The 26,642-nt window shown below is 46.3% G+C and overlaps 1 protein-coding gene across 1 annotated transcript; it reads left to right on the top strand.

The window, feature by feature from the left end:
• The first annotated feature begins 2,177 nt into the window (after positions 1-2,177).
• Positions 2,178-22,268, top strand: CSRP3 (cysteine and glycine rich protein 3). Its single transcript, XM_011233512.3, has 6 exons — positions 2,178-2,288; positions 12,433-12,572; positions 17,264-17,432; positions 19,161-19,293; positions 20,462-20,555; positions 22,153-22,268. The coding sequence occupies exons 2-6, from the start codon at positions 12,461-12,463 to the stop codon at positions 22,227-22,229; spliced, it is 585 nt and encodes a 194-aa protein (XP_011231814.2). The 5' UTR covers positions 2,178-2,288; positions 12,433-12,460; the 3' UTR covers positions 22,230-22,268.
• Positions 22,269-26,642: the final 4,374 nt, after the last annotated feature.

The raw sequence follows: 26,642 nt of genomic DNA, 5'->3' as shown, positions 1-26,642 counted from the left end.
ATGCATTCCTGTATTATTTATGTAATTAAAAAATATTTTCTTGGGGGCGCCTGGGTGGCACAGCGGTTAAGAATCTGCCTTCGGCTCAGGGCGTGATCCCGGCATTCTGGGATCGAGCCCCACATCAGGCTCCTCCGCTATGAGCCTGCTTCTTCCTCTCCCCTCCCCCTGCTTGTGTTCCCTCTCTCGCTGGCTGTCTCTATCTCTGTCAAATAAATAAAATAAAATCTTTAAAAAAAATATTTTCTTTAATGGTTAGAAGTATTAGACTTAACCCCAGATTTTCTGGCTCTGGAAATAATTTGACTACATATATCGCACTTCCCCTTGAACAGATATCCCTTCTTTGGACCTTAATATCTGTATATATAAAATGAAAGTGGTGGGTCACACTTGTAACTTTTAAATTTTGCACAAAGAAGTATTTTATTTGTATTTATTTATTTATTTTAGATTTTATTTTTGAGTAATCTCTACACCCAACGTGGGGCTCAATCTCACAACCCCAAGATCAAGAGTCTCATGCTCTACTGACTGAGCCAATCAGGCACCCCCCCAAAGAAGTCTTTTATTTTATTTTATTAATTTTTTTAAAGATGTATTTATTCACTTGAGAGAGACAGAGCGAGCAGGGGAAGGGGCAGAGGGAGAGGCAAACAAGCAGACTCCCCGGCTAAAGGGGGAGCCCATGATGGGGTCCAATTCCAGGATCCCAAGATTATGACCTGAGCTGAAATCAAGAGTCAGTTGCCCAACTGACTGAGCCACCCAGGCGCCCCACCAAAGAAGTATTTTAGAAGCCCCCTTGGGGGATTCAGGACAAGGTTATGTGAGTGAGACTCTAAGGCCACCTACTTATCTCAAGCAATGAAGTTCTTCTTTTATCTGCTTTATATATTGATGTTCCATTTAAGATTATCAATAGAAAAAAGTATTATTATTATTCTAAAAAAAAAACCCACAAATGTTTGTAAGCTGCTATCTTAGAAGACTTCTAAAGTCCCTTCTAACTTTAACATTCTAGAGTACTTGGTCTTTCTCTATTTCTATGATGAATATTTTTACACATAAATGCAGATCAATGACATCTCATATGAGGTGGTGCTATGTCCATATTTACGAAATTACCCCAACCTTCTTTACGGTGAAATATTCAATCACGCAACCAACTGCTTTGTGAGCACGTAACTGAAGGGCTAATACGGCTGACTCGAAGGGCTGGATTTCACACACCTTTTGGCTGGATACTTCCTGCACCTACCTCAACATCCAGGTCAATGCTAGTATAAAGTGCCTTTGCCTGAGAGATGGATGACCTGAATTGCAATCTGGAAACTGCCAACTGCCTGGAACCCAGCCTGAGTTAGGTGCCTCAGTTTCCTTAGTGACAACATGAAGAATTAGTCTATTAAATCCTGAATTCCTTGTCACCTATCAAATTCTATAATTCATATGTGTCCTTGATGCTTGATCAAAGCCAAAAATATGAAAAGAAGAAGCCAAAAAGATGTACATATCAGGCAAAGAGAAATTAGGCCTCTAAAGAAAACATGGTTTCATAGAGGCTTATCAAGATTTGTCATAAATGCGACACACTGCCACGTTAAATTCTTAGGAAGAAAAAGATGATGAACATAGTAATTCAAAACTTTTGAGAGAAAACTCTTCTTTGTAGGATGGCGGGCTGTGGAGTGCCAGGATCCTGATGATTCACTGACCTTTTTCCCTCCAAGCTTCTTTGAAGAGATTATCTAAGTATCATTTCAGACACCCATCACTCTTATTTTTAGATCTGAGTTCTCTTCACGAGTGTCTGTGACCTGTGTCTCGGAGTTCCAGAGGGCTCCCAGATATGGCTCATGATTCATTTGTAGGTACCTTGCATTGATTTCCAGGAAGGTCAGGGGAGTAGGAGCCTGGAAGAATGATTTTCCATATACAATCCTTCTTTGCTCTTGTTCCTCTTCCGACCACTTGATCAGAAATTCACACTCCACAAATTGATCCCTTAGTGCCACAGGCAATTGGCAATTACAACAGAACCCAAGCCATATTGTTCTCTAAGGGCCTCACAGCTGGCGTGGTGGGGGGGACAAGACTCAGGGCTTTGGTCACAGGCTATTTTCAGCCTCTGATAGCAGTTGTGTTACTCATGTCTCATTCACCCTCTCCCCTCGGCCTCCCTCCCGCCCTTCCCTCCACCGGCCAATGCTAGGGACGGCCTCCATGTATTTAAAGAGGATAAGAGCCCCTGTACCCAGTTGAGCCGACAGAGACCACACAGGCAGGTACGTGGAGCAAAGCAGACATCTGGGCTGGGGGTGGGCTGGGGGTGGGCTGGCTTGGTGACGGAAGGGTCCCCAGAGTAAGGGTGTGTTTCGCGTCCCAGGTGCCAGTGTCCCCGCTGGTTGTATGTGAGGAGGCTCCCGCTGGTGTGGACCTAGCAGTTGTTTAAAAAAAACTCCTAAAAGGGGGATTAGCATTTGGGGGTTCAAGGGAAACTCACAGAGTAATGAGTAAGGGATAATGTTTGGCCTAAGACTATTTCCATGTTGGAATGTCTCCTAGTGTCTTAGTCAAAAGACACGATACCAGTCCTAGAACTACCACATAATGACTGGATGTGGAACTCAGGAAAACTTTTTGCCCTCGGGTCTCCTCTCTGACGCTCAGTATGGAAGCGGTGATATTTTTCTAAACAGTTACAAAGTGGTTGTTATAGATACAATACAGCTGAAGCCAGTTTTCCAATGCTCAAAATACAAGGCATTGTGCTATTCAAAAGGTGTGGGCAAATGACAGATTTCTATAGTTCACCATACCCTGCCTTGCACAGGGGAAACGCTCAATGAAATTTGCTGGTTTAAAATAGATTTTATATTCCAAGGATGTTCAGCAACAGGCTTGTTTCTAATAATTTAAAATTAATCAAAACCCCCAAAAAAGGACCCCCAAAAGACAGTGCTACACTGAAAAATCCATCAAAAGCTCTATTTAATGGGAGGAGAACTCCTTGTGGAGGGTGAGGGGCGATTCCCAGTGTTCCCTCCCGGTCTCAGTTAAGCATTTGAATGACAGGCATGAGTGTGACAGAGAATGAGAAGTGGTTTTAAGCAACGGTCTGAGTGGAGACGCTGCCCAAATTGCTGTTCCCATCCCTGTGCTGGGCCAGTGACATCCCCAAGAAGGAGGAGTCCGGTGACAGTCTGAGGAGCTTTGCCTCTCTGCAGTATGATTCAATGCAATTGAATGAGCCTGTGTTAACCATATTCTGTGTTGGGGCTGGGCCGGAGTGGGGGGAGAGGCAGCACTAAGGCAGGGAAGGGTGGGGAAATAGAGAGAGCCTGTGTCCTTGATTTACTTTTGGGACCAAAATCTCAATGCTGGGTACCTCCAACTCATCACAAAGTATATAAAACTGCTGTATGACCCAGAAAACGTACGGGATTCTTCTGACCTGGGTTTGGTTCCGTTCTGAACAAGGCGGTCATCAAAATGAGCCTGAGTATTGGCAGGGAGGGCAGTTTACCCCCAGGGCCCGGTGCTCCCTCTGGCCAGGCAGACAGGTGCTCGGCAGCCCAGGCACACAAGCCATCCATTAGAGATGGGGAGGGAGGCCAGGGGGCAGGGGAAGGAGACAGACAACAGACAGAGAGACAGAGACAGAGAGAAAGAGAAGGAAAGAGGGAGCGTGATCACTCAGCAGGCAAATAGCCATAATCCTCCTGAAAGAGGTGGAGACAGAACCTTGGAAGAACACAGACTCAGAAATCCTAGGAATCTGAAGAAGGTAATAGAAGAAAACAGCATCTGTCATTGAGATGGTTCAAACCCTAGCTCTGGACATCACTCAACTTCTCTGAGTTTCCATTTTCTGGACAATCGAATTCAGCTAAGGCCACGCATGCGAAAGGGATTTGTTAGCATCCAAGGAGATAAAGCACAGGAAGTACTTTGTAAAGCTGCATAAAACCGTACAAATATGCGGGGACTTTGAGAAAAGGCCCGGGCCGAGCCCGGTGGGCTGCAGGAGGATTTCCTGCTAAGCACAAGTGTAATGAAGAAAGTCCGGAGGTCAGAGTGGATAGCAAGGTGCCTGGGAGTTAGAAGATGATTAATTTGCTTGACAAGAGGAGGGACACAGACAGGGAATATAATACACAGGAAACACAACTCCCGCGGCAGGCAGACTTCCAGGTGTAAGCATGCTGCTCAGATGTCTGGGCATACCGTGCCAGGCTTGGGCTTCGTGGCCAGAGGGAAGTGTGATGGCTCCGAATGTGAAAAGCTGCAGTTATTCGTTGCAGTGAAGCAAAGCAGGAGGGGAGGCAGTGATGGTCATGAAGGCCACGGGGTACGGGAGCCTTTCTGAGCCTCAGTGTGGACCTCATCGTGGGAAAGGATTGAGCGCAATTTGTGGCTTGTTTACTGCCCTGTGCTGGCGTGCGACAATCTTCGTTTATTTGACTGTCCCGTGAGAGGTCATTCTTCAGAGGAAGAAATGAAAGCTCAAGGAAGCAGTGTAATTACTCAGGGTCACGTGGCGAGAAAGTGGCAGAGCCAGGATCTAAACCAGGGCGCAGCGTGCTCTTGAAAAACACATGGTAAGGGCCAACATAGAATAAAGTGAGTTTCTGAAAGTAAAATTCAGCCACACGTCAGAGATAATTTCAGAAAAGGTGCAATGTAACCCACGTGTCACAGCTGTGGTTTGGCGGGGAGGTATGTCTACCTGGAGTGTTAAGGGATGAGAGCCAACACTCGGGCTTATTTCTGTGCTAGGAATAAGCAACTTCGGCTTCCCAGGCTTTGTGGAAGCGCCTCTGGAGAGGGGACTTCGTTCATCTGTTCAGGAGCGCAGGACGAAGCCACTGACCTTGAGTATGCCATAGCGGGGAGCTGAAGGGCATGCTCTCCCTGGGCCATGAGGACTCTGCTCAGGCTGGCTGCTTCCCCTTCCACGTCCCCGTCGCCAGCGAGGTCAGCTGGTGTTAGGCACCAGGGCTGCCAAAGCGAGGAAGCAGCTGTCCTGGGGCACAGGCTTAGGACTTTGCGTGACATGCCATCTCTGGCACCAGGCACCCCGATCCCCACCCCGAGGGAGCTCTCTTCCTGACCTGGCTGCATCTGCACCTCGGTGCTACGTGCTCCAAAGGCTGAGACACGGAGCTGGTTAACAGTCTGAGCCACGAGGGCCACGGTCAAGAAGCCCAGAAAGATTTGCTTGTTTTAAGAAAATGGATTTAAAAGCTGAAGATAAAATAATAACAGTAATAATAGTAATAAGGAAAGCAACAAAATTATTAGACACCTGTGATGTATTACACATTTGTATATTTAGTGCCTTGGCTATTATGATGATCTTATCTAACCTGGAAACAACCTTGGAAGACAAGTCTTCTCATCTGTCTTTCCATGCATGAGGACAGGACACACTGGGCTCAGAGATTTCAAGCATTTTGCCCAAAGCCCAGCAGAGAGCATTTTTTGAGCCCTGGCCTGGTTCTTTCCAAAGCCCGTGCTGTTCCACTACACTGCATCATCTCTTCCATCTGGATTAAGACAGTAGCGAGGAGGCAGCGTTTGAGAGGGGGTTGTCACTGGGCAGCATGTCTGCAAGGTGAGGCTCTAGTCACTGTTCAGGTCCCTGCATCTGTCTCAGGGCTTGAAGGATTCTTGAAGGGGCTTCACAACATTGCAGTCACATGGGCAACCATTCCCAGCTGAGCTAAAGTCAACAGTGAAAGGGAACACTCCAGCCTCAAAGGAGTTCTCTCTGTATATTTACTGAATTAAATTCAGGTTCCCTGATACTCCCACCCATGAGTACTCTGTCCCATGCAGAGACAATGGGGTCGATCAGATCCCAGTTCCCATCAACTGGTAGTTTGGCTAATGGAGGTGCTGACCCTATCCTCTCTCCAGTGTGTTGTAAGCAGAGACGTGGGATATAGAATGAGCTTCACCTGGGTCTGGATTACAGCTCTGCCACTTACTGTGTGATCTCAGACAAGTCACTCAAGTTCTCTGAGTCTCAGTTTTCTCATCTGCAAAATGGAGATGACAAAATTTGCTCTGTGGGGCTGTTGTATTAAAAACAGTACGTACAAAGCAACTAACACAGGGTAAACAGTAAATAGTAGCTAATATTAATATAAGAACACAGCCTTCCAATCAGAGACCTAATTCAATCTAGCCATGTGACCCTGGGCAACATAATCTCCCTAAGACTCCATTTTCCCAAAAGTTACAAAAGGCAACTTTTGTAATAGTGTCTACCTTGAAGGTCTGTGAAGACAGAATGAGATTAACCACAGTGCCTGGCCCAGGGGACGCCACACACTTCAGCTTCAATAACAACATTATTAGATTGGTAATGACTACCGCTTCCATTCCAGATATATGCTCCTATGATACAAAATCTTGGTCTCAGCCAGTGTAGACAATTTAACTCGCTATGCAGAATCAGGCATCTAAAAGGATGACCACTTGAACCAACATTGAGCTGAAAATGGCATTGTCACTGAAAGTGTCTGCTGCTCAAAGTCATGGCCTAAGGTTCCCCCCCACATTCTTTCATGGACCCCTACGAAGAAGAAACTGAGTCAGCGCGCATTTTATCTCCCCCAAGGGATCACCCTTCAGCGCCATAGCTGATAAGCAACAGGCAGAGAAACAGTTGAGTGTTGGAGTAGGAAGACGGAGCCGACAGGCACAGCACGGTTACTCTTTTAAAAGTTCAGATTGATACGTGACAGTTCAGAGTTATTGCAGATCTAACTAGTTTGCACATTCTAGAATACCCAACACTTTACAAATTTAACTTTGTAATTTGATGTACTTGAACTGTTTCAATCCTCCCAGCAATAGTGGAACAGATGAGACTCTCATGCCCATTCTAGAGAAAGGTTCCTGACGTTCAGAGAGCTTCGCCGGTTTCCCCAGATCACACAGCTTTGAGGAGGCAAGACAGAACTAGAATGCCGGCCTCCTGCGTCTGATCCAGCGCCTTTCCCAGTACCCACTATGGCACATGCCCCATATAACTGTTCCCACAGTATAATTCGCAAAGAAATTGACACAGGTAGTCTCTCACCAGGATCTGGGTATCCAAAAGTCTGGAGCCCACCCTCTTCCTAGCTGACGTAGTGAAGCCTGCAGTCTCATCTTATCTTTAGGAACCCCAGATTGTCCCTCATTTCTATCCTGACCCTCGACTTCATCAGTGACAACGCAGCCATCTCCAGGACTGGCCCTGGGGAGTAATGCCAGGTGATGTGATGGAGACTGTGACCCAGGTGGCAGATGGGGCTGAGTGACGGGCAGGCCTATATTTGGCATCCTACCTTCAATGACCCTTGCCTGTGGCAGGCAACGCCGATAAACAAATGACCCATCCCTTGGTATCTTGCCAGTATAAACTCACATTCTGCGCCTGGCTAGAGGAGTGTTGAGACACAGGAATTCCAGAGCAATGCCGGAGGTGGAAAAGGTTATGTACATGAGCCAGGACTTAAATGTGCTTTCAAATCACGGTGACTTAATTAGCAGATTGGTGCTATTTGAATAACCTGAGTAAAGGGGGTAACGATGCCTTGCCTGTGACTAGCTTCTCAATACTGCTTTCAATTCCATCATATTTCACCCCAGTTCAAGGTCTCCAGGTCAAGATCAGAAACCATGTCTTCCAATTCAGGATGTCTTACAACACCCTCTGCTTTTTGGCCCTTGAGCATTGGAAGAAGAAATCAGAGACATCTTCTGTGATTAGCCTCCATAGCTACATTTCCAACTTTAAAAATGGAACTCTCAGCACCTGTTTAATAAATGCTTACAGATTTCTATTCGGAGTTTCAAGTCCTAATATATGAATGTCAGATATTTTATGATCACTTAAAAAATAACTTGTGCTAGGGTCCATTACCTTGTGAAGAAGGTATTATCTGTAATCTTATCCTCACTTTGAAAAGTATCGTTTGTAGGCAATTGCTGAATGCACATGCACACATCCCCCCAAGGGCCATCTCTAGCTACCATTAACTTGCAGAACATGCCAATGAGATCCCCACCAAAGATCTGAGATAAGAAATTTGACCTAGGTTTGTTTTCATTGAAATTTTCCATCTCATTAATTTCACAAGTGTCACTGTCCTATTCCAGATACATATTACATTTCTCTTCTATTTTATGTTATGTTACAATCCAGGATCAAAATGAACTTGAACAAAATTATGTTATTCTACTCTTTTCCAAAGAACGTATCATCTTTAATCAGAGAAGGGTGAATCTTAGCAAAAGAAATTAGCTAAGAAAACACTCCCAAATGTTTACTTCTTTTGCCTTACTGGTTTATAAATCAGGGGTGGGGGCGGTCGTCAATCTTGAAAATCTATTCCAACCGTAGAGACCTAAAATTTTCAATGGAGCCAAAAATAAACAACTTGGGCTCTTTTAGGAGATATTAAGATATGCCTTTCTGCATGCTTTTTTCTCTTCCTGAAACGTCCTTCCTCCTTTTCTCTATCTGGTAAACTCCTATTCACCATGCAAAACCTCATTTGGATGTGACATCTGTAACCCTCCAACAACTCACTGCTTCCTTCCCCAGTCTAAACGTGGGTAACCATACTCTCCTTTGAGTCTGCACGGTATTCTCATAAGGTTCTTCTTTGGTGTGGAGTATTCTGGTTCCTGCCTCTCCTTCTAGAATGTGGACTTCTCATTCTAGGTGACACAAATTACTTATTTTTATAAGTTTTCTTCCCCTTAATCCATCACCAAGTACCTAGTACAGTGCTTGACACATGATAGGTAGGTAGTAAATGCATGGTAAATAAATGCATGTAGACTGGATCCCGAGCCTTTCATTTCAAAATCCGTTATTCTTTCTTCCAGACTAAACAGCCTAAACTATAGAAATAGATGCACTAAATGTTTCCTTTAAAAAAAAAGTTAAAAGTGTATTTTCTAAAATTTTACTGAATAAAAAGAAGAGCCTGCTTCTATGAGAGGAAGGATAGGATGTTCCTGGCTAATCTCACACTATTTTTGTTAGTGGGAAAGCTCTTTACAGGGACACTGAGGTAGAGATGTTCCCTTCAGTTCTGGTATCAGTTTCAGTGGTCTGTTTGCTATTTACCTTCTGTTTCTTGGCAAAACCTGACTTTGTTGTGAGGCTGGAAGGCACAATCCGGACCAGTTGACCCAGGAGGGCTTAGTGTTAATCGCCAACTATTATAAGAAGGTGACTGGCTTCCCAGAAGGGAAAGAGAGGTCAGAAGCAGCCACTTGGAAGGGACTGATAGTGCTCAGTGTCAGTGACAAGATGACATATCAGGCTTCTTAGAAACCAAAGGATCTCAGAGAAAATTCGGCCCCCTGGAGCTGGCAGGATTTCAGAAATTTCACGGAGTATCAATGGCTGATTTTAGTTCTGCTCTGGGAAAACCGACAACTGGATTCATACTTACGCAGAGGTGCAAAAAGAAAGGGAAAGTTGTTTTTTGATGCCCCTACTTGTCTGGCATCTCTCACACAAATGCTATCGTGAGGAGACAATGAGGGCCGGGGGCTGTGACTATTAGCCGCTCCTTGCAGCAGAATGTCCTGGAAGGGCATGGGAGGACACACAGCATCATCTCCTGGCTCCTATGATCACACCTGGCACTGTGGGCTCTGCCAAGTACCTTCCTGCACATCGACTCATTTGCTCCTCTATACACACAAGGGAAAGAATGACTCTCTTCACGGTACAGGTGGGAAGACAGACATAAGAGAAGCCATGCAGTCCATCTCACTGCCCACGGCCAGAGGCAGTAGTGCTGAGAGCAGGAGGCAGGTTTCCAGACTACTGAGCTAGTGTAGTGCCATTACAGCTTATTGCCTGGATCTAAGGGATGGGAGGAATACATCCAACTAGGAGACTTTATCTACAATAGATATTTTATCAGCAAGATTAACTAAGGCTTTGCTGCCCAAAGGGTGGTCGCCTACGAGTAGCATCAGCATTGCCTGGAGACTGTTCGAAATGCAGAATTTCCTGCCTTGCCCACTTCTACCAAACAGCATCTGCAGAATAGCCAGATCTGATGTGATCTGAGAAGCACTGAGCTAGGTAAGAAGAGATGCCATTTTCATAGATTATCCCCACTTCTTTTTTTTTAATAATAATTATTATGTTAGTCACCATACAGTACATCCCAAGTTTTTGATGTAAAGTTCCATGATTCATTACCTGCGTATAACACCCAGCACAGCATGCAATACGTGCCCTTAATACCCATCACCGGCCTATCCCAATCCCCCCACCCCAAAGCCCTTAGTTTGTTTCCCAGAGTCCATAGTCTCTCATGGTTCATTCCCCCTTTTGTTTACCCCCCTTCCTTCTTCCCTTTCTTCTCCTACCGATCTTCCTACTTCTTATGTTCCATAAATGAGTGAAACCATATGATAAATTGTCTTTCTCTGCTTGACTTATTTCACTTAGCATTATCTCCTCCAGTGCCATCCATGTTGCAGCAAATGTTGAGAATTCGTTCTTTCTGATAGCTGAGTAATATTCCATTGTATATATGGACCACAGCTTCTTAATCCAGTCATCTGTTGAAGGGCATCTCGGCTCCTTCCATGATTTGGCTATTGTGGACAATGCAGCTATGAACATTGGGGTGCATATGGCCCTTCTCTTTACTACGTCTGTATCTTTGGGGTAAACACCCAGTAGTGCAATGGCTGGGTCATAGGGTAGTTCAATTTTTAACTTTTTAAGGGACCTCCACACTGTTTTCCAGAGTGGCTGTACCAACTTGCATTCCCACCAACAATGTAGGAGGGATCCCCTTTCTCCACATCCTCTCCAACAATTGTTGTTTCTTGCCTTGTCTATCTTTGCCATTCTAACTGGCGTAAGGTGGTATCTCAGTGTGGTTTTGATTTGAATTTCCCTGATGGCTAATGATTTTGAACATTTTTTCATGTGTCTGTTAGCCATTTGTATGTCTTCATTGGAAAAGTGTCTGTTCATATCTTCTGCCCATTTTATGATTTGTTTATTTGTTTCTCGTGTATTGAGTTTGAGAAGTTCTTTGTAGATCTTGGATACCAGTCCTTTATCTGTGGTGTCCTTTGCAAATATATTCTCCCATTCCGTGGGCTGTCTCTTAGTTTTTTNCTCATTCTATGAGGCCAGTACTACCTTGATCCCCAGACCAGGCAAAGACACCATCAAAAAGGAGAATTACAGACCGATTTCCCTGATGAGTATGGACATCAAAACTCTCAACAAGATCCTAGCTAATAGAATCCAACAGTACATTGAAAGGATTATCCACCATGACCAAGTGGGATTCATCCCTGGGATGCAAGCGTGGTTCAACATATCAACAAGAAAAGAGTCAAGAACCATATGATCCTCTCAATTGATGCAGAAAAAGCATTTGACAAAATACAGCACCGTTTCCTGATTAAAACACTTCAGAGTGTAGGGATAGAGGGTACATTCCTCAATTTCATAAAAACCATCTATGAAAAGCCTACAGCGAATATCATTCTCAATGGGGAAAAGCTGGAAGCCTTTCCCTTAAGATCAGGAACACGACAAGGATGCCCACTCTCGCCATTATTATCAAGGATGCCCACTCTCGCCATTATTATTCAACATAGTACTAGAAGTCCTTGCAACAGCAATCAGACAACAAGAAGGGATAAAAGGTATTCAAATCGGCAAAGAAGTCAAACCGTCTCTCTTCGCAGATGACATGATACTCTATATGGAAAACCCAAAAGACTTCACCCCCAAACTACTAGAAGTTATAGAACAATTCAGTAATGTGGTGGGATACAAAATCGATGCTCAGAAATCAGTTGCATTTCTATACACGAACAATGAGACAGAAGAAAGAGAAATTAGGGAATCCATTCCATTTACAATAGCACCAAAAATCATACATTATCTCGGAATTAACTTAACCAGAGACGTAAAGGATCTATATTCTAGAAACTACAAATCTCTCTTGAAAGATTATCCCCACTTCTCATGGAATGTTTAAAACCTTAGATGCAAAAACATATTTAATATTTGTATATAATTTTATATACACAAAATTAGCTCATCTATTACTTCTAAGAACCTTGTGAGGTACATAAGGGCAGGTGCTACTGAAATTTAACAGAAGAAACTGAGTCCTAAAGTAGTAAAGTAAATTGCTCAAAGCCATCTGAGTGTCCAAGCTTATTCAGTGATATACACGCACTAACTATTTGCTGAACAAATGGATGAACGCATGCATGCATGCATGAATGAATGAATGAATGAATGAACAAACCACCAAACACACTGGGGCTGGATCCTGGTCTTGAGGCCACAGTATTACCAGGCAGTGGTTCACTCCTGAGATTACCTACATTTAGGGTATTTGCTTTATATCCTGTTAGACTTGACCTTGGTCAGAGGGTCTTCAAGATGCCGAACTGGGGCGGTGGAGCAAAATGTGGCGCCTGCGAAAAGACAGTCTACCATGCAGAAGAAATCCAGTGTAACGGAAGGAGTTTCCACAAGACCTGCTTCCACTGCAGTGAGTTGGGTGAACACCATGTGGGCCCCGCCGCAGCCAGAGGCCATTTCAAAGTTCACATTTAGCCACAGATACTGTATATCGGTGGTCCTCAGGTTCTGGTCCTGGGACCAACAGCAGCGGCACCTGGGCACTTAATACAAAGACCACTTTGGGGGCACCTGGGTGGCTCAGTCGGTTAAGCATCTGACTCTTGATCTCAGCTCAGGTCTCGATCTCAGCCCCACATTGGGCCTGGGGATTGGAGCCTACTTGAAAAAAAAATAGAAATATCACTTTAGGGCCCCACCTAAAAGGATGGCCTTCTCCTGGGCACCCTCTCGCCAACTGCTTGCCCAGCTCAGAGGCCATTACCCTGTGGCTCAAAGTCAGAACAAGATGGCCTGCAGCTGCCACTACAGTGAAAACCTTGACCTAGTGGCAACATTTACAAAGTGTGACTTGGCAGAGAAAGGAAGCCATCGCTTATCTGCAGCCAGCATGGATCTGGCTCTGTGTTGTTCCCACTGGCCAGTGTTACTGAAGCCAGCTGCAACTGGTCCTTCCAAAAGAAAGAACCTGTGTCAGGCAAGGGGCAAGTATGCCAATTCTGTAATCGTTCAAAAGGGAAGAGTTTGGGCGCTGGGCACCAGGAGCCTGACAAAGGGAATCTTGACCATCACCTGCTGGACACAGGTGCACAAATGTCAAAACTGAGGGGAATACAAACCCTGGGGTCCACCTGGAAGTCTGGCTTTGCCTGACCCATGACTTTGGACAAATCAGTTCTTATCGCTAAGCACCCACAGCAGAGCCAGGAGTAGAATCTGTACCTTCAGACCCTCGGTCCCACCCCTTCAACATGACTTCGTTCTAGAGTTTTCAATGCCTAGTCCAGTTCTGGGAGAAGAGTCTTTTTTTGGCCACTTACTTTCCTTGCTTCAGTCTAGTAGGTCTGGCTTAGGGCTAGCTCTGCTGGACATTTGGCAGACCTCCTCCCCACTTGGACCCCACGCCACTGCCATGATTTAGCCCAGTGGCCACAAGGTATCATACTGCCCCAAACTGTTTCACATGGAACTTCAAGGATTGGGCTCCACCTGTTAAAGCACAGAGGCACTTTGTCCTTAAACTGCCAGAAATAATAATGTTTTACCCGCGGCCGGAGTTTCCATGATCTCTTACCTTCCAGGGCAAACAGAATTCTCATCGAAGAGCAGGGAGAAGCACAGCTCTGAGTAACCGGGTTGGTGGATTACTAAAGTTTTGGGTTCTAATGATGGGTAATTTATTTTTTGAGGTGGGGAGGGGCAGAGAGAGAGGGAGAGCACAAATCTTAAGCAGGCTTCACGCCCAGCACAGCAGATCCTGATGTGGGGCTCCATCCCACAACCCTGAGATCATAACCTGAGCCGAAATCAAGAGTTGGACGCTTAACCAACTGAACCACCCAGGCACCCCAATGGGTAATTATTTTTAAGTCATCATACACATCCATCAGATTCATCATTATTATTACAATTATCCAGAGTCATTGCTCAAGAGTCCCTTCTATAACCTTCTGGCTTTTGTCCAAAAACAGTTAGTGTTCTTTAAATGGAGTAGGCGCAAGAAATAATGGAAAGACCACTGGAATTAGAGTACAAATGACTAGGGTTTGAATCTGGGCTCTGCCACATAATAACTGTGTGATCTTAGGCAAGTGATTTCACCATTGTGAGCCTCAATTTCCCCATCTATAAAATGGAGATGATGGTACCCACCACACGGGTTGTCAGAAGATAAAAACTAGGGTTCTCGATCGGGCCTCTATCTCCTCTGATTAACTTTAATATCTGAGTGAGAGAGCAGGATGTGGTAGGGAACCGTGCCATGGTCGGGGGTGTCTTGTTTTCCTCAGGTAGCAGGAAGATGTCCTGTTCAATGGAGCCATGGTAGAAGAGATGTGAGCATTTGCTGGTACATCCCTTTTAATCCTTTGATATTTTCCTTACAACTCATGGGTGGGATGAGGATCTGAGCAGCACACATTTCTGTGGTAGTGGACAGAAGGATCCCAGAGTGGAGCCTGCTTTTCTATTTTATCACCCCAGGAGTTGCCTGTCTATAGGCCAACCTGTAGTTGTCATAAATAGGCTTCAGAAAAGCAGAGCCTACCTTAGCTTGTCCCCCGGCCAGTGTTCTCCAAACTTCTAGACAAATCTTAATCCTCTTTACCAGTGTTGAACAAAAGAAATATAATGCAAGCTACATATATACATTTAACGTTTCTAGTAGGCATATTTTTAGAAAGGTATGAAGAAGTGACATTAATTTTAAAACATTTAACCCAATATATCCCAAACTATAATTTTCACATGTAATTAACATACACATTATTCATGGAATATTTTATATTCTTTTTTGTTTGTACTTAGTGTTTGAAATCGGTGTGTGTCTTGCACTGACCGCACATCACGTACACGACGGTGAGTGGCTACCGAGGAGCCTGTGTATGAAAGCTGGTCAGGACCCGGGGTGTGGCCATAGGAAGGGCCCAGGAATGAGGGGGCATACACAGTCCTGGAGGGATGGACTGGAGCAGGGGTCAGAGGACTTGAGGCCAGTCATGGCCCCACAACTTACTGGGGTAGAATCATGAACAAGTCACTGGCCATTATTCACATGTGCGTGTGTGCATTCATCCACTCACTCATTCATTTATTCAACAAAGGTTTACAGAGGACTAACTCTGGGCCAGGCCCCATTCTATGTTCTGAGGATATTAAAATACAAGTGTTGACCTCAAGGAACTCAGAGCCTAGAATATCAATGAACATTGGAGATGTTTTTCTGGAGACTTGTAGCTGATAGTAACAAGAAGGGTAGGGATAGGTAATATATATGTTCAAATGTAAGGCATTTTTCTCCCCAAATTATTCCTCATTAAAAAGGGTTTGCCTTTTGTTCAAAGCCTTATAAAGCATCTCATGCTATAGGAGTCTCTCAGTTTTTGTTTTACAGAGAGTTTTTAACACATACAACGTTGACATAATTGTTTAATGAACTTCCATTCGTTTCGCCATCCACACAACCACCAACCCCTCACCCACAACCTTGTCTTCGCCCGCTCTCATATTCAATTACTTTACGTTTTCAAATAAAATACTATTTGAGGAAGACATGTTACCCTGCAACAACTTCATTCAAAGCTGGATTGCTTATAAAGGTCACTTGAACTGGTTAAAAACAAAAAAGGAGGCAAATAAATTGAATGCCCATGTGTTATTCATTCTTGGGGCTACGACCACACTATTATAAGCAGTGAGTACCACCAGAAACAGCCTTTAAGAGTCACCGTTACAAAGCAATGCAGCAAGTTATTAAGTTATGGAAATCCTACAAATATATTTTTAAAGATTTTATTTATTTACCTATTTTGAGAGAGAGAGAGAGCACGAGTGGGGGGAGGGGCAGAGGGAGAGAGAGAGAATCTCAAGCAGACTCCACAGCAAGCGCCAAGCCCAGTGTAGGGCTCGATCCCACGACCCTGAGATCATGACCTGAGCCGAAATCAAGAGTCAGATGCTTAACCAACTGCGTCACCCAGGCACCCCTCTATATATTCTTTAAAGCTGCCCAAATGTTACGCTAATAGGAAGTTCTGGTTGAGATATAAATTCCAGGTGACAGCCTCTTGCTCCGGTACAAACAGGGCTACCCCTCAAAAACGCAGACAGAAGTGGGGAGCTGGAGAGCTCAGTGCGCTGCCTCCAAAAGACACTGGTGGTAGAGAGATGCTGATTGCGAAGATGCAGAGAAAGATTTTGGATACAGTCGTTTCCTGAATTTGTATGAGGTTAGAGAAAGGAAACTCTCCAAATCGACATATCATTGACCTATATAATTAAATCAAATATCATAAGTAGGTTTTTAATAATTTCATTTACATCCTTAAAAGTTTATTTTATTTTATTTTAATTTGATTAGCCAACATAGAGTACATGATTAGTTTTAGATGTAAAAAGTGTATTTTTTCAAATTGGCACACACAAAAAAACCCCTTTTCTATGTATCTTCTTTTTGGAAAATGGAGGCTTGTCTTATATACTTTGTATTATGGGGGATACTTTATATTGGGTAATATACAGTGACCGGGGGCTTAAGCCAATATAAGCCGAAGGTCTACCCCTTCACCACCTCCCACTTCCAAAACTGGATCAAAAGTAGCCTCAGTGGTAACTGTCTCCTTGCATATCACAGCGTTCTTCAGAGGCCATGGTAAGTAGAGAAACTGTTCACCTCTGATTCTGATACGATTAAGGAAAATAAACTCATCCCCGGCCTCAGCGCCTTATCCCCTACCCACCCCCGCACACACACAGACACACAATTTCCTGGTGTCATGTGGGCTGAGACACTCAGGGATTCAGGTTGTTGGGATTCAGGGACAATATTCTTAGCTGGTCCAAGACCACACAGCTGGCTCTGATCCTGGCCTCCGCCTCTTTCTAGCTGTCCCTTTCCTGCTTCCTAGTTTTTCTCACCTGTGAAATCAGGGGTGGGTGCTGTGGAATCCACAGCTCAGAATGCTCTGGTCAGGAGTCAAAGTTGTGCTCTTGGCCAGAGAGCCCCTCTTGCTGGGTGCCTTGGCTCTGAGCATGGCATCCGGGCTTCAGGGAAATGGGGGAGGAACCATGGCCCCAGCCCCCTGACCCTCCCTTCCTCGGCAGTGGCCTGCAGGAAGGCTCTGGACAGCACCACGGTTGCAGCTCACGAGTCGGAGATCTACTGTAAGACCTGCTATGGGCGCAGGTACGGCCCCAAGGGGATCGGGTACGGACAAGGCGCCGGCTGCCTCAGCACGGACACAGGCGAACATCTGGGCCTCCAGTTCCAACAGTGAGTTACTGCCCCGCTTCTCCCAGCCCAGTAGAGCCCCAGCTATCAGGACAGTTCATTCTGTTCCCATAGCAACGTTTTCTAGAAGGGGGAGAATGGACTCTATTGTTGACTTGCCAACAATAGGAATCCTCAGTCTGACCAAGTTTTAACAATGTGTCATCTCTTCCAAGACTGTCTTCAGATTATCTGCCTTTCTAAAGGGCAATTACTTTTACACCATGGCTCTTGGTTTGCATGTCAAGAGAAAACCCAGAAAGTACAGATTTTCCATTGTTTGACCTTTGCTAAAACTGCATGGAGTCTCTTTTCTTCCCCTTTGAGCGCTTCTGTGTAAATCACATAAATATGGCAGGGAAGCAGTAGCTATTTTCTGTGGGCTTGTCACTAAAAGATTTCTTCCCTCGGATTGTGAGATGACTCATGTCCACATCACAGGGAGGGTGGGTCTGCAGGGAGGGCCATGGGCCTCAGGAGTAAACAATCAATGATGACTGTTCTGTGGGCTTCCCTAGCTGCCCCCTGACAACACAGTGCTGATGTTCCCCGAGCACGATCAAGGAAGCTGGGCTATCACGCTGTACAATCTCCGTCCACCAGGCCGGGCTACTGTCTTGATGATCGTGCTGACTTCCAGCCTGGAACTGAGTACAGACTGACAGCCACTTGCCCCCAGTGCTGTCTGGCCAGCTGGTATCCGGGCTCAGCTCCACAGTGGGGCTAGACAGAAAGGCCCACACGAGGCAGTGGCCCATGGAGGGCCTCCCCCAGAGAGCAGCAGTTAAACCATCTAACGAGTCATCTGGCCCCTTCCAAAGAGAGTAGCCCATGGTAGAGCCTGGGAAAATGATGCAAGGATGTATGATTAGTCATTTGAATTTTTCTCATTACTCAATCCCAACCAGACACTGTTTAGTGAAGAAAGATACCGACCATGTTCTTGGCCACACATTGCCCGAAGCCCACTCTTCTCTGTTAGGGCTTCCTTGTGACACTGCGCCGAGGGACAAGAGTCCACAGACATGGGGTTTGGTCCTAGCTCCACCAGCCATGAGCTGACTGACCTTGGGCAGGTTCCCCTCCAACCCTTGCTCTCCTCCAACTAGCCCTGCCTATCTTAGAGGTTATGATGAGATGCGAGCGGTAAACATACAACAAAACACCAACAGAGATGGACACGAAGGGGGGATTCCTGTGCTTCTGTCTTAGATGTTGCTCACACAGGGACAGGCGACCTTTTGAGGCAGGAGGACAACCTGAACTGTGACAAGAATGCATCAGTCTATTGGACTGTGTACCATCAGCTGTTGAGATCCCATCTTGCTCTATGTTATCTTCACAACTCACTCTGCAAAGCAGACTGGTAGGCTTGGAGATGGTACAGAAAATCTAAACACTAGCCGCAATACTAACACAACAACACAAGCCAACGCACACAGAACACCTGCTAAAGGCTTTGTGACAGAAAGGAAAGATTAAAGCCAATGACAGCTAGGTTTGTTCGCTCTTACTCCATGCCAGGAGACACTCAGACTTCTAAGTGCTTTCCTCATGTCCCCTCATCAACCCCTCTCAACAACTCTGTGAGGAAGGCACCATGATTAGCCCCCTTTTCCAGATGAGAAGTCTGAAGCTCAGAGAAGTTAAATAACTCGCTCAAGGTCACACAGCTCAGTCCTCTTGGCCAACAAGGTCTATAAGTTTCATTCATTTGTCTGTTCCCACCAGGTCCCCAAAGACTGCACGCTCAGCCACCACCAGCAACCCTTCCAAGTTCACTGCGAAGTTCGGAGAGTCAGAGAAGTGTCCCCGGTGCGGAAAGTCAGTCTATGCTGCCGAGAAGGTGATGGGAGGTGGCAAGGTAAGGACTGCCATGTGAGCCAAATGGGCCTTGCTCATCTGCACAGGATCAGTCAGGAGGAAATGAGAGAGGAGAGTAGGAACTGTGGACAGGTGGGAGCCAGGCCCTTTACCCTCCTTTGCTCCCAAGAGCCACGTTAGGAGCCACCCATCCTCACCCACTTTCCTGGGCTGTGGCTGCACTCGGCAGAGCCCTTGGAAACTAGAACTGGTGCAATTCGGTGCAACAAGCCTCAGTCCACTAGGCGGGAGGCACCCAGCTAGAAGCTCAGAGATACAAAGGTGCATGAGCCCCTTCTCCTTCAGTGTCCAAAATCCTTCTAGAAAGGTGTCAGCCCTGTGAGTCCGTCACCACTGCATAACTCGATCACCAGTGATGGGTAGAGCAGACACCTCACGGCAGCGAGAAGCATCCTTGCTCACAAGTGTCTTGGCAATTGGGGGTCACCCAGTGCCTGGGACAGTACCGCACACTTACTCTACAAGCTCTGGTTTCAGGGTCTTCAGCAAAGGGTTTGGGTCCGATGAAGGAAAAGAAAAGTCCGCTTATACTGAAGTGGAGTGGGTGGGTGGAAATAAGGGCCGTGGAGAGTGCCTGACTTCAAATATGAGGGCAGTCTCCAGCCTATGACCGGCTACTTGAAGATGTATGAGAACCCCCAGGCTGTGCCTGGTGGACAGGCCGGCGTGCGGAAGGAGACCATCTTGTGACAATCCAAGCCATGCGACTCTCTTCCGTGAGAAATACACAGAGTTCTAGCAAAGCTTAATTACCTGGCTAATTGTCTTCTTTCTTCACGTCTTTTCTTCTTTAACTTTATATTCAGTATAAATGAATATATTCAGTGCCCCAAGTACGAGTTCCTTTCTCTCTACCTTATTCCTAGATTTTCTAGAAGGGGGAAGCCCTTTTCTATTTAGTCTGTTCTGAAGGAAAACATATGGTGATCACTTTGATCAATTTATTTGTAGGGATTCTGAGAATTGCTGGCCGAATCCATAGCATCTCATTTTGTCCGGTCTCCTGGAAAAATTATTCTGGGGTCAATTAGATACGTGAGTGGTTAAGACAGTGGCACTCCTTCATACGCTGCTGGTGAGATTTGCCATGGAAACAGAAACGCTGCCCACACACTAATGCAGCTCTCCCGCTCTCCTGCACCCCTCAGCCTTGGCACAAGACCTGTTTTCGTTGCGCCATCTGTGGGAAGAGTCTAGAGTCCACGAACGTCACTGACAAAGATGGGGAACTTTACTGCAAAGGTGAGTGGTTCTGGGGACTCTCTTGAGATGTTTTCCCAGGGAGGATCCTTAGAGGGTAAGTTGCGTCCAGCCAAGAGGCCTGTGCTTGCCAGGAGGCATGGCTGCTCAGCCCGAGCAGAGTTTGGGCTCTCAGGATGGAGAGCAAAACCACCCCCCCGACCCAGCTCTGGTCCTCTCCACTGCAGCATGTTGGAGGGGGGACAAGATGCTTGCAGATGCTCAGTGGTTCAAGGCAGCTGGGTGCTTGGGGGCAGAGAGGACGAGAAGGAAGCAGTGTCCTGACTCCAGTCCTGGAAGAGGCCACAGGCCTCAATAAACAGCGCCACATTCCCTTCTGAAAACTCAAATGCGCTCTGTCTACCTGAGTGGTAGTCACGGGTGACTGGGGCAAGATGATCTTTCTTTAGTTCATTAGACTACACAATAGTCATTAGTTTAGAGTCTGACCTCTCTTTAGTTTATCGAGACATATCTATGTCTTTCCCTCCCTCCCTCCCACTCGTGCTCTCTCCCTCCTCCCTTCCTGATGTTTCTGTTTCTAATGTTGTGTATCACTTAGTGATCGCAGGGACAGAACTGAGAAACTGGCGTTTCCTTCTGGTCCTCACAGCTCTAGCCCCAGATGCCTCCACGATCCCTTGGTGTTGTGGAGAGATGGGCGAGGTTAGCTCTCCTCTGAAGCTACAGAATGGAAGGGATGCACTGGGGCCAAGGCAATGTGTCCTCAACCTCAGAGCCTCTCCGGGGCCTATTGTTTCTCGGTGGGGTCCTCCTACCCTTGCATATAATGATGGGTCCCAAGGTGTCCAAGTGTGTGTGTTGGAATGGAGTGAGAGGAGCCATGGGAGAGGGGAAGAGGGGGGCCATTCCCAATCAAGACCGCAGGATGCCAAAGCTTTGCCCACAGTGAGACACAGTGCGAAGGAACACACTGTCCCACGGGAGGTGCTTTCTCCCAACAGCGGAGGACACAGAGGTCCTCAGCATTCACAGGCCAAAAACCCTAAAATGTTGCTGCAGCCAGCAGAGATGTACGTGTCTACGACACGTAGACAGATAACTGCATTGCCAGGGGGAAAGCTCCAGTAGCATCCAGTGCGGTAGCACACTGAGGCAAGTGAGCAGCGTGGGGTCTTACCAAGGCTTCTTAGAAGACAAGCCTCTTCTGGTCTTGAAGGGTGAATGCGGGCTTTGGGGGGCGGGGACATTCCAGGCACGGGGAGCAGGGCGTGCAACGGCACCCCAGCCAGGGCACCGCGGTTCGTTTCAGGACTGCGGTAGTTCCATGTGCCTAGGGTGTGGGAAGGAAGCAGAGGTAGGAGGGGACGAGGCTGGGCAGGCAAGCAGGGCCCATTTTATGTTGACTCAAAAGAGAACATGCCTGCGAACACTTAGTCCTAAGTGCCCAGAAGTGTGAACAGTTTTTATCAGCAGACCAAGAGTCAATGTAGTTCAATGTACTTCCAAGTTATCTTATGAATACGTGTATCGCTAGGATGCCCCTCACAGGTGAAAGGGCGGTGTCCACACCCCAGGAAGTGCAATGATGGTCTAACCAACCCATTCTCTCTCCCTTTCACCCCACTCTCGTTCACAGTTTGCTATGCCAAAAATTTTGGCCCTACAGGTATTGGGTTTGGAGGCCTAACACAACAAGTGGAGAAGAAAGAGTGAAAAGTGTGCCATATACTTCCACGGCCTCGAGCATTTGCCACGTCCTCCTGCTCGACGGAAACCCTTGCCCGATCATCCCCTCGCTGGGGTCGGGCAGTATTTCTCTCCAGAAGTGATCATAGTTTCTACCCAAAGTTAGAAAACACTTTTGGAAGAAAAGTATTAAAAGTCTAACCTGTAACAAATGCCTTATTATTTCTGATACGTGGGGTGGGAGAGGCAATAAATAAACGTTTTAGCGGCACGTTGTGTATCTCTGGATCTTTTCTTCAGAATAGAGGGAGTTTTCAAAAAAAAAAATACAGAGGGGTTTTGAAAAACTCGCTGCAAATGATGTCATGAATCTTGCTGTCAACTGGGGAAGGCGCGAGGAGGAGGAACAAGAGGCAAAGGAGAGCGGGCTTCCAGAATCAGTCTGCCGAGCTGCTTTCTCCCTGCTAACGGAGAAGGAAACAGGGTTCCAGAGGAAGCAGACGACAGGAGAGCAAATTCTGGAAGGAACATCAAAACCCATGAAACTGCTGAAGAGTCAGTCCTTTTGTGCTACGATGGGCTTTGCAATCTTCACACATTTCATGAAAACCCGGAAATGGCAACAAAATGTGGAGTTTGCTTCTGTATTATAAACAACAGGAGGATGATTTTCTTTTATTCTGGGACAATTCCCTAGGGTTTAGCAATTTTCTGAAAACCTCTCCTACGTCGAATTGCCAGCCTCACCCGTGAGATGCAGCCAATTAAAAATGTCTCTCTGCCTCTTCAGCAAGTTCTCGGCAGCCCAGGCGTATGGATTTTCTCGGGGCTCTGCTTTGAACAACGACCGCATCTCTCCCGCCCCCATGCAATTCGGGATTATGGGAGGGAATGAAAGCAAGTGAGTACCTAGACTAAACCATGGGTTTTTCTACGCTCCAAATCTCAAGAAGGCTTTCTTTAAAACGAGCACTTACTCGGGGCTGCTTCCACACGCTGTCATGGACAAAGCCCCACACTGACTTTATCATGTATTTACCTACTAGGTTCTTGATGCTCAAATGCAATTACATTTTATCATTTTCTCTATTGGATTGGCAATAATAGAATGGCTCAGAGAAAAAACAAAGAGCTGGCAGAGGTTATGTCCTAGTCTACTTTCAAAGAGATAATGCAGAAGTATGCTTTGCTTGTCCAGAGACCCCTGCTGGGGTAATTCGGCCATCGGGTTCCACCAAAATGACCTGAGGGTGGAAATACTACACATTTTATATTCTCTGGGGAACGTAGCACAGGGCAATTATTTTTCATTTGTAAACTTTTGGCCAGAGTTGTCTGGGATACTGTCAATGTCAATCAAATAATTAATAACACTAGTGATAAATTGAAATAAGTCAATCAAGTCCCCTTTAACCCGCACGGATTTTAAAAGCAATATAGTACCTTGGCCTTCACTATGAAGTCCCCTGCCCTAGAGACTTCCAGGCTTGCAGAGGGGTAAGATACACATGTGAGATGATCAGCGGGCAGCTCAGGCTTCTCCTCCCCTACCACATCTCACGGTTACCAGCCCCACCATCCGTCCACCCAGGAGACGGAGCTCAAAACTTCAGTCATCCTTAGCTTTGTCCTCTCCCTCACCCTCCCTTGCCTCACTCCCCAAGCCTCCTGGACTCTGACTCCAAAACGTCTCTAGAATCCATCCCTTCCATTCCTACCCTTTGGTATACGTAGTTGTCAGCTAGGGCTTTTGTAACGAAGGACCATGGACGGGGTGGCTCAAACAACAGAAATCACGGTTTGCACACTTCCAGCAGCTAGAAGTCCGAGATTAAGGTCTCAGCAGAGTTGGTTTCTTCTGAGGACCTCTATCCTCATCTTGTAGATAGCCACTTCTCCCTGTGTCATCACATGGCCTTCTCTCTGTGCATGTCTGTGTCCTAATTTCCTCTTCTTATAAGGACACCAGTCCTATTTCGTTAGGGACCTTGAAAGGCCTTATTTTAACTTAATTACCTCTGTTAAGACCCTATCTTCAAATACTATCACATTCTGAGGTTCTGGGGGTTAGGACTTCAACATATAGGTGTGGGGCCGGGGGAGGGACAGAATTTGGCCCATAACAGTATGTCATATAAGGACTTTCACAAGTTGACCTTGGACTTACACTTCAACTTAGCTTTAGACCTTCCGGAGGAGCTCTGGAACACTCAAAGACTTGAAGCTTTCCAAATAGGTCAAGTATCCTCACCCCATCATGCTTTTGCTAATGCTGCTTTTTTGCCTGAAACATCTAGAACACAGAGCCCCTTCCACCTTCACCACCTCACCCAACTTCTCAGCCTGGAGAACTCCTATAATCAAGTCATGGGTCAAATCCCATCTCCTCCGCAAAATCTTTCCTGAACTTCCTGAGCGGAATCCACCTCTGTGTTTCCACTGCCAGCATATAAATGATACAGCACTGCTCTCTTTACATTGCAATTTTGAATTCCCATCTGCTTCCTTGTTAGAATGTGATATGTATGTTTTCATAGTGCTCTAGGAACCGTAGGCACTTTGTAAACATTTGTTGAGCGAGTGAAGTGGGAGAGAGTGTAGGCTGGAATACAAGCACATTCTCCTAGGATGTAAAAGAAGAGATTATTATATGCAGAGTGAAGGAGTTTGGAAAGGAAAAAAAAAACAACAACAACAAAGCAAAACAAAGAAAGAAACTTTTTGTGGTTTAGTGGTCTTTGTGTTCTTTGTGTTTCGCCTCGACTTCCTGAGCAATGTTCTACATTTTCTGGGCTCACCTACCGTCAACTGGGACACGGGACTGAAATTGGTCAACAGAGGCCTGGCCCCCAAGACCTCCAGGACAGTCTCCGTTCTCTTTCCACATCTGTGGATGCAGAAGGGCCAGCGGGCACCGAGGCTCTAGGAAACGGCAGAAGCACTAGCTGGGAGGGAGCTTGGGTCCCCGCAGGGAAGGGTGTCCACAAACAGCTAAAAGGGCTGTAACAAAGGGGGAAATAAGCCTTACGATAAGCAGTGAGATTTGGGGGGGCAGTTATTACTGCATGAACTCCCTACACTGAACTACTCCCAGCTGCAATACCGAACGTGCTATAGATATTCCACTTCTCACTGTTCGGTGTCCAGCCAGTCTGCTAAACCACAGGCAAGATCCTCAGGATTTTGCCTAATACTCGTGGAAGGGATTCAAATGCAGTCTCTGATGTGACTACACAGATATTTGGGGAAAGGAATGAAGTTCTGGCATCTCAGCGTAAGAGTCCCACTCCCCTGGCCGCGACAAACAAAACAAGCCCAGACGATGCCACTTCGCCCCCAAGCTACTGCCTTCTCCCAGCTCCTCTCAGAGCCACCACCATTCCACTTAGTCCTCACTGCCTGTGCAGCAGCCTTCTGCGTGCCCTCCTTGCTGCCCACCCCACTCCCAGCCGCCACGGCTCCACCGAGCCCGCCAATCACCTTCTAGCCACAAACCCCAAGCTTTCCTCAGCTCCCGATGAGTGGCTCCTTCCTCTTTGAATTCTTGAATTCTTTGCCACTGTGTTCTCCTGACTAGCCTCCCATCCAACCCCCTCACTGGTCCCTCCTCTTCTGCTCGCTAAATCCATATTCTGTAAGGCCGTGTTCCTGCCCCCCCCCGCCAACCCCTCACATTTTGTTTGCATGGGTTGTCATCTTTGGTCTCTTTCTAGAATTGATCTTCCCATTTCAGGTGGGCAACTCCCTGTTTCATTTGCATCTCATTTTTCTACCTCCTTCCTGTGACAACCTCATCCATCTCTGTTCATGACTCCCATCCATGCCCTGGCCTCTTTAAGCTGCCTTCCAGACTTTTCCACTGCACAGCCTGCAATACCTCAAACTCAGTAGCCCCCAACCACCAAACTCATCCTCTAGTCTCTCCATGGTTGTCTTTGCTTCTCTGAAGAGCACTGCCACCCTCTCATTCACTGGGTTCAAAGTCATCTTTGACTCTCCCTTCTTCCCCCTGACATTCAATCAGTAATCTGGGCCTTCATTATTCTTGCCTAGAACATTATTAAAAGCTTATCTCTAACATTCTGTATCTGTCAGGGTCCAGTCAGAAGACAGAACCACACTAGGTTTTTTGGGTTTTTTTTGTTTTTTAACAGAGAAAATAATAGAAGGAATTGACTAAGCAGGTGCTAATAGTTTTCAAAAAGTAAAGAGGAGCACACTGATTTAGCAGAGAGATGGGAACTGCGGGAAGTAGCCATGATGCTCGGGGCTGGGGAAACAAAGAGAAGAGATGGGGGCACCCTAATTCAGATGCCCCCAGGACAGGTTTCCCAGGGCTAGGAGTCAGACCTCCCAGCAGAGAGCCTGTCTGGTTCCTTCTGGGGCTCCTAAGGGAGCATGATGTACGTGGTTTAGGGAACGCGGGAGAAAAGCTGGATA

Source organism: Ailuropoda melanoleuca, chromosome 16, assembly GCF_002007445.2.
Source record: "Ailuropoda melanoleuca isolate Jingjing chromosome 16, ASM200744v2, whole genome shotgun sequence".
Lineage (NCBI taxonomy): Eukaryota > Metazoa > Chordata > Mammalia > Carnivora > Ursidae > Ailuropoda > Ailuropoda melanoleuca.
Note: the sequence above shows the minus strand (reverse complement) of the source record. Positions and strands in the feature narration are given on the sequence as shown.

Coding starts and splice junctions, on each gene's coding strand:
- CSRP3 (XM_011233512.3), top strand. CDS start 12,461: ATGCCGAACTGGGGCGGTGGAGCAAAATGTGGCGCCTGCGAAAAGACA. Junction 12,573..17,263: donor CAAGACCTGCTTCCACTGCA/GTGAGTTGGGTG, acceptor CTTCCTCGGCAG/TGGCCTGCAGGAAGGCTCTG. Junction 17,433..19,160: donor CTGGGCCTCCAGTTCCAACA/GTGAGTTACTGC, acceptor TGTTCCCACCAG/GTCCCCAAAGACTGCACGCT.